Below are 12,244 nucleotides of genomic sequence, written 5' to 3' on the forward strand. Positions count from 1 at the left end.
GGATGTTAACATTGCAAAAAGATTACGAGTCGCTGAAGGCTCAAATGACGGTTAGCATTTTTGAGCAATAAAGTATTTTTTAATGAAGGTACGCACATAGCTTTGTTAGACATGATGCTGTTTCACACTTAATAGACTACAGTACAGTGTAAACATAATTTTCATATGCAGTGGGAAACCAAAAAATGTGTGCTATTTGCTTTATTGTAATATTTGCTTTGTTGCAGTGGTCTGGAACCAAACCGGCAGTAACTCTGAGGTATGCCTATACACCAGTAATTCACTAGCCAATGTTTTACTTACTTTTAAACATCCACTGGCCCATTGTTTACCAATTATTAGTAGCTACTTATTACCATGTTTATGACGGAGAGCACTAAAGCAGTGGGACTCTTCCCGCAGCAATAATGAGTAAGAAGTTTGTTGGCAAAGGAGGGTTGACTGATTCTCCTAAGGAATATTTGAAAGCTGTTATCCATCACTCACGTTTTCAGGTCAGCTTCAGATGGATGAAACTTTGTCCTTTCATTAAACATTTAGGAATGAGCTTTTCATGACATCCAGGATTCCAGAAAGAATAAACATCAGTTAAGTTTTGTTTTGTTTCCATTTGATCAGCCATGAGTTGTTTCCAAACTTCAGCGAGCCATTCCTGGATTTATCCCACTGTGATCCTCTGCCTGTTTGGATTCTTCTCCATGATGAGACCCTCAGAACCCTTCCTTATGCTGTATTTATCTGGGCCAGATAAAAACCTGACCAGTGAAGAGGTGAGTTAATATACATACATATCTTGATGTGGTTTAATCTCACAGGACTCAAACAAGGACCTAGAGTGAGGTTTTCATCCAACAGGAAATAAGATTAACACACTGACCTCAGTGAACCCCATCTTCACAGTATGTGTTATTTTATAGAGCCATTCAAACTACTCTTTCCTCCTCACACTTGCAGAAATGGGAAACCAAAGCACATGCATGTGTAATAAATATTTTCACTTTTGTAGGCTTCTAACATTAGGCTTAATGCATGGGAACACGTCAAGTCTTCATTGATTCTATTATACTAATCCTAAAATAAAATCAGTGATGCCAGGCACCGGATCTAGTCCTAATAAACTTTTAGCCTGCTGGGGTATAAGCAGAATCTGTTTAAAAATTGTAGCATTTCTTTAGGACACTAACTCCATTTTGAAAACCTCTTTATCAGCAGGTGAGACATTAACAGCTTTATCTCCCAGCTTTTATCTCCCCCAGAAGTCCCAATTCTCTTACTCAAAGGATCCACCTCTTTTTTTTTTTTTTTTATGACAAGTGCAACAAGAAAGTGCACTGACCCAGTCGGAGAATTACCCTGGGCTGGTTTTATTAGTCTCCAGCCATAGCTAAGAAAACACTGTAGAGTGTGTGGCTTCACCTGAAAGGCTCACTGATGCTGCTTTATTTGGTGATAAGGTAGTATGGACGGAAGGGCAAGCTTATTCTACTGTAGTGTAAAATCACTTAGGGGCAACTCTGTTTCAAAGTTTCCCAGATGGAAGCATGTCACTATTAAGACAAAGCAAACAACAGATAGACATCCAGAATCAACCAGTGAGCCCCAGGGGTCTGCTTCCTTGACCACTAGGGACCAGCTGGACCTCAAAAGTGCAGCCCAGTTACATTAGCCTTTCAAATCACTGAACATTCCCCTGTCATTGAAACAGGAACCCACTGAGGTTGCTGGAGAAAGCAGGGGGCACAGAACAAAGTCTAATGCAGCTGACCTGCACCTGTACCCATCACGCCCCAAAGATCAACAACTTCTTCAGTCCTTTCTGTGAATGAACCTTGAGGTGCCGTGCATTTCTGACTAAATCCATGAGATGACCCATATTAAACTGAGGCCAGAATTGAGTGAGCAGAGACAAATCAGTAGAATTGGAGGCAAACGGGGTTGGGAGCCCAGCAAATTTGGCCAGGAAGGAGATGAAATGCATTGCTTGTTCCCACACCGTAATTCTGCAAGATGATTTACCCTGTGCTGTCTTCATATGGGTGTTCATCCAGACTTGCAAGGCTGAGATTTTTGTCATAATGATGAACCACATAAAGGTAAAGGTTGCTGGATTATTCTAACACTGTAGCTGCTTTATCTAGTGTTGTTATCTCTGAACAAGAAGAGAATAGTATTTTTTAATAGCCTGAAAAACCCACAAGTGTCTGTTGAACAATTTTTAACTAGTTTACAGGCACACCTCAGAGATATTGCAGGTTTGGTTCCAGACCGCCGCAATAAAGTGAACATTGCAGTAAAGCAATCACACAAATTTTTTTTAAATTTCCCAGTGCATAAAACAGTTATGGGGCTTCCCTGGTGGCGCAGTGGTTGAGAGTCCGCCTGCCTATGCAGGGGACACGGGTTCGTGCCCCGGTCGGGGAAGATCCCACATGCCGCGGAGCGGCTGGGCCGGTGAGCATTGGTCGCTGAGCCTGCGCGTCCGGAGCCTGTGCTCCGCAACAGGAGAGGCCACAGCAGTGAGAGGCCCGTGTACCGCAAAAAAAAAAAAAAACAGTTATGTTTTCACTATACTATAGTCTATTAAGTGTGCAATAGCATTATGTCTAAAAAGTATATACCTTAATTGAAAAATATTTTATTGCTAAAAAAACGCCAAAACAATTACAATAGTAACATCAAAGATTATTGATCATAGATCACCATAACAAATATAATAATAATGAAAAAGCTTGAAATATTGTAAGAATTACCAAAATGTGACAAAGACATGAAGTGAGCAAATGCTATTGGAAAAATGGTGTCAATAGACCTGCTCAATGCAGGTTGCCACAGACCTTTAATCTGTGAAAAAAAAACAAAACAAAACACGATATCTGCAAAGCACAATAAAGCAAAACACAATAAAATGAGGTATGCCTGGGCTCTAGTGTACATACTATTATAAATTTAATATAGCTCAGATTGCACATTAAGCCAATATATTCTTCTATGGAGATGCATGTAAGTGTATGAAGTGGGTTTTTTGGTGGGGTGGGGGGAGCTCTCCTTTCCTACTGGGTTCCTTGAAAATCAATTTTCTATTGTGCTTTCTCATAATACGGAGAATACCCTATTTGATTGGATGCAGACTTTTGTATCGGGCAAGCGACATGTACCTTAGTAATACACGAATCTGAGAAAGGTAACCCTCCTCACTTCCTGGTGCTTCATGGTCACAGGATCCATTTTTCAACTCTGCAGATCACAAATGAGATCTTCCCCGTGTGGACATACTCATATCTGGTGCTGCTGTTCCCGGTGTTTATCCTCACCGATTACGTCCGCTACAAGCCAGTCATCAACCTACAAGGGATCAGCTTCATCATTACCTGGCTGCTGCTCTTGTTTGGCCAAGGAGTGAAGACCATGCAGGTCGTAGAGTTCTTCTATGGGATGGTCACTGCCACCGAGGTGGCCTACTATGCCTACATTTACAGCGTGGTCAGCCCAGAGCATTATCAGAAAGTGAGTGGCTACTGCAGGAGTGCCACGCTGGTGGCCTACACGGCGGCCTCAGTGCTGGCCCAACTCTTGGTATCCCTGGCCAACCTATCATACTTTTACCTCAACGTCATATCCTTGGCCTCTGTTTCCATGGCCTTCCTTTTCTCACTTTTCCTACCAATGCCTAAGAAGAGCATGTTTTTTCATGCAAAACCCAGCAAAGAAGCTCCTCCAAAGCCAGCAGGAAAGGATGCTGTCTTAGAGGAACCTCAAAAGGATCATGAACCAGGTGGACAAGAAGTAGTCACTGTTTCAGGGAACCCATATGATGGCCATTGGAGCAGCTCAAAGCCAGAAAGTGTAGCTTTGAGAGTTTTTGTGCAGTGGTTACAAGATTTGAAGGAGTGTTACTCCTCAAAACATCTTTTTTACTGGTCCCTATGGTGGGCCTTTTCCACAGCAGGTTTTAACCAAGTTTTGAACTATGTTCAAGTCCTGTGGGATTACAAGGCACCAGGCCAGAGTTCCATAATATATAATGGAGCAGTAGAGGCTATTGCAACCTTTGGAGGTAAGTAAACTTTGATCTTCCTTTGACGGGCTACCCCCCACTAAGTTCATTTCTCCAGTTGCTAAATTCTCCATGGTGGTAAATTAGGTCTGTTCAGAAGACATATTAATCTTTTCCAGGAATAGAAGGCAGTGGGGCACAAAGAGGGACAGGACATTTCTATTTAATGTGTTGCAGTTACTGGTAACTCAAGAGCTCGGAATTCAGCACCAAGTGATCACATTCTAGTCAGATTCCCAAGATTCCATTTCATCATCAAGAAAAGTGTTAATAATGCCCCCTGTTCTTTCAGGATTGTTTTTAATATCAAAGAGAAAATAGGCATCTTGTGTATAAAAAAGGTGTTTTTATTATTTTAGAAAATGAACTGAACTTTTAAGACTTCCAAATTATCACTGGAAGGGTTTTTGTTAATAAAGAATTTGATTTAGCTAGTGCCCATCTTTAAGCAATTCCAGGCTCTACACCACAAATTTTCAAAATTAGCTTTCTTATGAGATTTAAGTCAGAAGTGGAAGATGTCATGTGAGTCAGGATTCTAATATCAGAGGAAAATCTGCCTTTGAAGTTCCCTCTACAATAAATATTTATATCCTGGTTAATGGAAACTTAAATTCAACTAAGACTTTGAAGGTATTTTTCTAGGAAGTAGGAGATTTCCACACCCTCTTTTACATAAATTTTCAGAAACCTCATGTGGTGTCTGTTTTATTATTGTCTCCCTTTTAGGAGATTTCAGTTTAACTCCTGGAAACCAAGACTGTACTAGAGTTACTTCACTGAAATTACCTCTCCTACATTCCAATTTCTGGGAAGAAAAGTAACTTTATGTCTTTTACAGTGTGGTTCTTGCCTAGATCACATGTGGAAAAGTTAATCAAATCTCAGTAATTTGAAACATAAATATCTCTCACTTTGTTAAAGAGAACTATAATTACTAACTCTAATTACTGTCAATTATTCAATCTCTTAAACTCTATAAATTGTTCACCCAAAACCTCAGGTAAATTAAGCCAGATCTTGAAGACATTAAGATAGAGATTAGAAGTAAAATTAAGAAAGATTAGTAATAAAGACTAAAACTTACTACCTGATGCAACGTATCTGTTACCTATCACTGAGAAAAACAATAAAGAAAGGCAGATATGAACAGGCTAGGTGTACTGCCAGAGCAGTTGTTTCACCTTTATGTATCCCTGCCCGAGCATGTTGTATTAAGTGACTGAGTTTATGTAGCATTCCTCCCCACTCTGTGGGTGGTTAGGAACCTTTCTAGTCCCTCTGCATAGAACAGTGCCTGGCATGTAGTTGATGCTAATTAAAAGTGTGACAACTAAATGACTGAAAGAATAGAAATTAAACAGAGTAGCCAAAGGAAAATATGCTTGAGACATGGATAAATCCCCATTTAGGTGGATCACACTATTTTCACGAATTGGGAAAGAAATACGTTTATCTTTCAGAATTACCTGAGACCTGAGTTCTTAAGAGAACATGTTGATGTTTCCCATGGGCAAAGTCAATATGTTGGATCTTCCTTAATGTTTCTTCTTTAGGGGCCCTGGCTGCCTTTGCTGTGGGTTATGTGAAAGTCAACTGGGATCTTCTGGGAGAGTTGGCTCTGGCCATCTTCTCGGTTGTCAACGCAGGCTCTCTATTTCTCATGCATTACACGACCAGCATATGGGCATGTTATGTAGGCTATTTGTTATTCAAGACCGGCTATATGCTTCTTATCACCATAGCAGTGTAAGTATTACTAAGCATTTCTTCCCAGTCCTAAAACTAAACCATATTCTCTTTTCTGTATTCCTATAATTCTTTTGAGAGCTTTGGAAGGATTTTAATCAATTGCAATATTAAATGTTGACTACTTCATATTAAATTAGGCACAATTGAGCCATCTTTTCATTTAATTGCTCACCAAATATTGCTAATATTAATCAGCAAGGGAAACACGTTCTGAAAGTTCATAAACCAAAGGCAATGATACATGGTCAGGTTGTGATTTTTATTTCAAGTTTGCCAATTTGCACGGTGTAATGCAATTTGATTTTGAATGATTAAGTTTAGATTACACCTCTGATTTCACTTGGTTGCTTGAGTAATTCCAGGCATATACTTTTGTATGAAACAAAATATTTTCAGCAAGGTGGATACTGAAAAAAGTAGATGCAAAGATTACAAGAAACTATGAATCCCAGAGATCATTTTTTTAATGATTAAAAACATTTGGTTCTATATATAAGTGCAGAGAAACCTGACTATAGGATATATGCTTTGGTATTAACCAAAAGAGATAAGAAACATTTGAATTTCAAATCACATGAAAGTAGAGCCAAAAGCTTTATAAAGTTTTGAGTTTTAGTCTGTGAAAAATGCTTGATAAGTAATTGACAAAACACGGAAATGTGGACCCTGAGAAAAGATCATGAAACAAAGGAAAGAGATGAAACTTGAGGCAAGTTCATTATTTTCACCAAAGGGTATCTGTTTAATGTATCAAACTCATGTGTCTTGAGTTTTTTTTAAGGCGAGTATTTTGTTAAGGTAAGATGACATTGTTTCTTTTCATTTTAAGAATATTCAGAACCCAAAGCCTTTTACCTGCATTCCAAGGAAGAACTATAAATAACATATATCTGCCAGTCTTTCAAAAGTGCTTTGTAATAAGATTTCAATATCTATATAATTATAAAAAATAGGTTTCTTATGAGATTTAAACCAGAAGTGGAAGATGATTCCAATTCCAATTCCAATTCTGGCCTCAGTTTAATATGGGTCATCTCAAAGGAAGAACATTTAGGTTTAATTTCTGGAACCATTAAATTGGATAGGAAGAATTTTGCCATATTTCCTTTAAGTATATTTTAATTCAGCCTTTAAGTATATATTTTTTCCTTGTTCTGCCCGTTTGTCTATACTGGAGGAGATTTAGACAAAAAGTGCTGTTAACAAGACACTGTTTTCTCTTCATTTTCTTTTAAAGATAAGAATCCCATGTACGTTCTCGTTAAAAATCTTATTCTATGTTGAATGACAGGTTTCAGATCGCAGTTAATCTGAGTGTGGAACGCTACGCCCTGGTGTTTGGAATCAACACCTTCATCGCCCTGGTGATTCAGACTGTTATAACCGTGATCGTAGTAGATCAGGGAGGATTGAGGCTGCCAGTCCACATTCAGGTAAGCTGCAGTACTTCCATTTTCCTATTCACGCAGTTGGGGGGGGATGTAGAATAACCTGGTCATCTCAGAGGGCTTTTTCAACCTTACCACTGGCAGTATTGAATTTCTTGGCTAGGCAAATTTTAAAATAAACCATGCCTTAGGACTCCCCTGGCCGTCCAGTGGTTAAGACTTCACCTTCCAATGCAGGGGGTGCAGGTTTGATCCCCGGTCAGGGAGATAAGAACCCACATGCCTCACGGCCAAAAACCCAAAAGATAAAACAGAAGCAATATTGTAACAAATTCAAAAAAGACTTTAAAAATGGTCCACATCAAAAAAAAAAAAAACTTAAATAAAATAAAGTAAAATTAGCCATGCCTTTAACTATCAACTGTAAAACCAAGTAGGTTTTGAGCAGTAATCACTATAGGTTAGCATTTGCCTTTGGTCCCTAAAACCCTATCAGGTAACACTCTTGCCTTCATGTCCCCCTTATGTCTCCTCCTTCCCCCGTGGTCCAGTACCACAATATACTAAGATGCAACTGGGAAGGGGTACGTGGCTGCAGAGTTCACTTCCCCTTTAAGTCTCTCAGAGTACTGAGAGACATAAAATTAGTCCAATTTCACATTTTACATGTGGATCTGAAAAAAAGGGGATAAGGCAGGTAAAAAGTAACCTCAGTGTCGAAAACTCATTCCTGGAGACATTACATATAGCATTGCACTATCCTCCAAACATAGACACGTAAATCAGTGGGATTTAGCGTTTCTTTCACTATTGGTGGCATGTGCTAGAATTTGAATCCAAGCAACCCTGACTCCAGAGCCCACACTCTTAGTTACTGCATTGCTTACCCTTTCATGCCTGGTTCTTCTAAGAGGGGAAAAGAGAGTATTGTGCACATCTAAAAGATCCATATTAAGATCCTGATTCTCGGTTACCCCATTATCCAAGTAAATCAACAGCATCACTATGTATTATCAATAACATAGATAGTCAAATTTCATGTGTGTCTAATTAACTCTGTTTTTCTCTAGTTTTTAGTTTATGGGAGTTATTTTGCAGTCATTGCTGGCATTTTCCTGATGCGAAGCATATTCATTATCTACTCAACCAAATGCCGAAAGACAGTGCAGAGCTCTGCTACAAGTCAGAATCCATATGGGCCACACCCAGAAGAACCAAAGAACAACTAATGAACAAGGTTCTAACCTCTGTCAACAACCACAGCCTCTGAGCAAGGACTCTGCTGGTCACAAAGTCACGGAGTGCCATAAATTGACACACTTCACAAGTCTGGATTCCAGTGAAACTTTTCAAAGCCAGGAAAGTTCAGCTTTGGACCAGATATCTATGTACCCAGCTGAACTCATTGCAGCTGTTCAGGTATACCATCTCAATTAAACAGCCTATGTTGGGGAACCCCAGTGAATAACAATGACTGGAAAATTCTGGTTTTGATTGCTTGCAAGGATGTGCAAGTGGCATGGAAACAAACCATGAGAAAACTCCAACCATCCTAGAGTTTGATATTCCTCATTTGTGAGCAGAAATACTAACTGAAGTGACCCTCTTGCTTGGCTTAGATATTTGTTTTATTTTACCCAAAACAGGCAACACAATGGATATTTTTTGTCACATGAGCCATTGTCCTTCTTCTTCCATTAAGTATATTTCTTTAAAACTTACAGTTCCTTGAGATAATTATAGGGCTTGGTCCCATTTCTAAGGAATCCTTTTCTCTCCTGATAACACAGTATTATTCACAAGCTATTATTTGATAATATCACCACTTAAATTTTTAATCATTACTCCTCACTTTGTGCTCTTCTGAGCTTTGTCGTTGAAACTCTACCTCAGGAATAACTCCAGACACTCCTGTGTGGCCACAGAATGACATTCATGCCAATTCCCAGTGGCCCCAGGAGAGACAATGAGCTTTCTTCTATCATGACCCCAGACAAATGTTTTAATGTCGTGTCAGTGTGATGTCTGCCTAAAACAGAAAAACTTAAGTAGAAATTTTCAGGGATTTCTAGAAGTATTCATAAATAAGGAAACACTGATGGGGGGAAAGCACCTAATTTTTAGATGACACAGATTGTGCTAAATAAAATTAATTGGTGCAAAAATATTAAAGAGCCTTTCTGATTTTTTGGTGAATTGTGCTGAAAATTGGCTGAGTTTATCTGTCATTTGAAACTTCAACAAAAATTTCATTGAACATTCTGCCACTGGGAATAATGAATGCTGATTCAAGATTTGTGTTTCAAATAGACTTTTCTCCAAATCTCAAAATTCAATCTCTGGACAAAAAATTAAAATTCAGTCCAAAAGCCAATACAGTGGAGAAAACTAATAACTAATTACGTCAAAAGCAAGAAAAGAATGACTACTCTTATCCTTCTTGGTTATTGTCCTGAAGATATTAGCCAACACAGTTAGACAAGAAAAAAAAATGAAAAATCAAAAGTTGGAAAGGAAGAGGCAAAACCATCACAATTCCAGAGGCTACAAGTATGCACCCAAGGGTCTCAACTAAAAACTGAGTTAGTAATATAGAAAGTAAGTAAATAGAAATCAAAAGTTTTCATGATACAACAACCATTTAGAAGATACATGGGAGTAAAAGACCACATTTATAATAGAATAAAAATAAAATACCTAAGATTACATTTAATCTATTTACTCATTTAATAAATGTGTAAGACATATATAAATGTGCCTGAAAACACTTTTGGAGATTATGAAATAACACCTAAACATATGGAAAAGCCTACCTTGTTCTTGGTTAGGAAGAAAAAAATATATAATATATATATATATACATCAGGCTTCTTAAATAAATTTATAAGTTAAATCCCATCCCAGAGAAAAAATATATTTTTTTAACTAGTAAAGGTGATTCTAACTTTATTTGGAAATTAACAAAGAAGAATGAGGAAAATGTTTTTTAAGTGGAAAAATGAGATTAAATTATTTGCAAGGAATAAAATCCTACTGTAAATGCTTAATTACAGTAACATAATCAGCATGAAGAGACAGTCCAATGCAACAGAGTAGGAAGTTCTGAAATAGTCCCTAATTCATATGGGATTTTAGACTATGATAAAGATAGCATTTCATACAAGAAGGAAAAGATGGAATATTTAATAAGATTGGAACAATTTTTTTCAAAGGAAAAATTAAGTTGGACCCAAGAGTGCTAGAATAACCATCAGTGTGTGATGTGTATCAATATGCAGATGTGAAAAATGAAACTACAAAAGTACCAGGAGGAAACATGCAAAAATTATAACTTCAAACCTGTCTAAAGTAACAGAAAACCTAGAAGTCATAAAAAAGTGAATTGACAGCATAAAACTAAACTTACGCATGGAAGAAAAAGTAATATAAGCAAAGCCAAAAGACAAGTGATAATCTGGAAGAAATACTGCAACTCATCAAAGCTACTTTCCCTAATTTATATAGAACAAATACAAATTGATAAGAAAAAAGGTCAAAACCCTGATGAAAAGATGGGCAAAGGATGTGAACGGGGAATTCAGAGAAAGGGCTCAGACATGTGAAAAAATGCTCATAAGAGAAATGTGTACAAAAACTACAATGAAGAAGATGGATTCAAGATGCCAATGTGGGAAGACGTGGAATTAGCATCTCCCTACAGCTAGGGTGCCTGCCAGCTGCTGGTGGGGGACTCTGACATCCAAAGAGACGGGAGGAATCCCAGACTGAACTGGTAGGACATAGCGGGACTGAGGGGGGAGGAGAAGTGGAGGCCAGACAGGATCGGTGCCCCTGAGGTGGGGGAGATCAGGAGAGGCAGGTGGCAGGGACTCTCCAGGAAGAGTGGGAGAGGAGCAGAGGGTGATCACCTGGCCCACTCGGGCTGGGGAACCTGCTGAGCTCCCAAGCCGGTTCCCCCCCACTCCAAAGCCCCATTCAGGCCACCTGGGTCCTGGGGGCATAGGAGGGAGGCCAAGGGGAGAACAGGAGATGCAGGTGGGAAGGGCCCCCCGGGATGAGCGGGAGAGGAGCAGAGGACAATTGCCCCGCCCACTCAGGCCTGGGGAATCTGCTGAGCTCCCAGGCCAGTCCCCTGCAATCCAAAGCCCCTTCCAGGTCACGTGGGTCCTGGGGTCATAGGAGGGAGGCCGGGGAGATCAGGAGAGGCAGGCAGGAGGGACCTTTCAAGACCCCAAATTGGAGGAGCAGGAGAGGAGAGGAGGGTATTTGCCCTGCCCTCTCAAGCCCAGGAAGGCTGCTGGGCTCCCAGGTGAGGTCCCCTGGGGGGGCACACCTGGATCCCTTCTGTTCTTTGAGCCTAAGCCCCAACCCCCACAGCCCCCAGGGCCTTTTCCAGCCCTGTGGGTCCTAAGCATTGGCCCCACCCACCACCCAAACCTCACCCTTGCTTAGTTCCTGCCCTCCACAGCCAAGGCCTTCCCCCAACCATTTTTCTTTTCTCTTCCTTCCCTCCTTCTCTTTTTGACTATTGTGGTACTGATGTACCTTCCGGTTGTTGATTCATATATATTTTTATTTTTACATTCTTTCTAACATATCTGTTAGTTTCATAGTCTAATTTTATTTTTTATTTTGTTATTCTTTCTTTTTTCTTTTTCTTTTTTTTTTTTTTTTTTGCCACCCCACATGGCTTGCGAGATCTTGGTTCACAAGCCCGGGGTCAGGCAGAAGCTCCTGCAGTGGGAGCTCAAGTCCAAACCACTGGACTAATAGAGAACCTCAGACCCCAGGGAATATTCATCAGAGTGAGGTCTCACAGAGGTCCTCATCTCAGCACCAACACCCAGCTCTACCCAATAGCCTACAAACTCCAGTGTTGGAAGCCTCAGGCCAAACAACCAGTAAAACAGGAACATAATCTTACTCATAAAAAAAAAAAAGAGAGAGACAGTAAAAAAATATGTAACAGATGAAGGAGCAAGGTAAAAACCTACAAGACCGAATAAATGAAGAGGAAATAGGCAATCTACCTAAAAAAGAATTCAGAGTA

At 39.6% G+C, this 12,244-nt stretch overlaps 1 protein-coding gene across 1 annotated transcript; it reads left to right on the forward strand.

Annotated features, from left to right (window-relative positions):
- Positions 1–411: 411 nt before the first annotated feature.
- SLC19A3 (solute carrier family 19 member 3) lies at positions 412–11,871 on the forward strand. The gene is made up of 5 exons (XM_022567879.3): positions 412–770; positions 3,241–4,054; positions 5,611–5,803; positions 7,098–7,239; positions 8,265–11,871. Exons 1-5 carry the CDS (start codon positions 621–623, stop codon positions 8,421–8,423), a joined length of 1,458 nt encoding a protein of 485 aa, XP_022423587.3. The 5' UTR covers positions 412–620; the 3' UTR covers positions 8,424–11,871.
- Positions 11,872–12,244: the final 373 nt, after the last annotated feature.

The sequence above is a fragment of the Delphinapterus leucas genome, chromosome 8 (assembly GCF_059928025.1).
Source record: "Delphinapterus leucas isolate spDelLeu-1000000601 "Yukka" chromosome 8, BTC_Dleu_Yukka2, whole genome shotgun sequence".
NCBI lineage: Eukaryota > Metazoa > Chordata > Mammalia > Artiodactyla > Monodontidae > Delphinapterus > Delphinapterus leucas.

What these genes read in the sequence shown, in the direction of transcription:
- SLC19A3 (XM_022567879.3), top strand. Translation starts at nt 621, where the DNA reads ATGAGTTGTTTCCAAACTTCAGCGAGCCATTCCTGGATTTATCCCACT. An exon ending in AAAACCTGACCAGTGAAGAG is followed by an intron (nt 771 to 3,240) that starts GTGAGTTAATAT and finishes TCAACTCTGCAG; the next exon opens with ATCACAAATGAGATCTTCCC. An exon ending in GGCTATTGCAACCTTTGGAG is followed by an intron (nt 4,055 to 5,610) that starts GTAAGTAAACTT and finishes TTTCTTCTTTAG; the next exon opens with GGGCCCTGGCTGCCTTTGCT.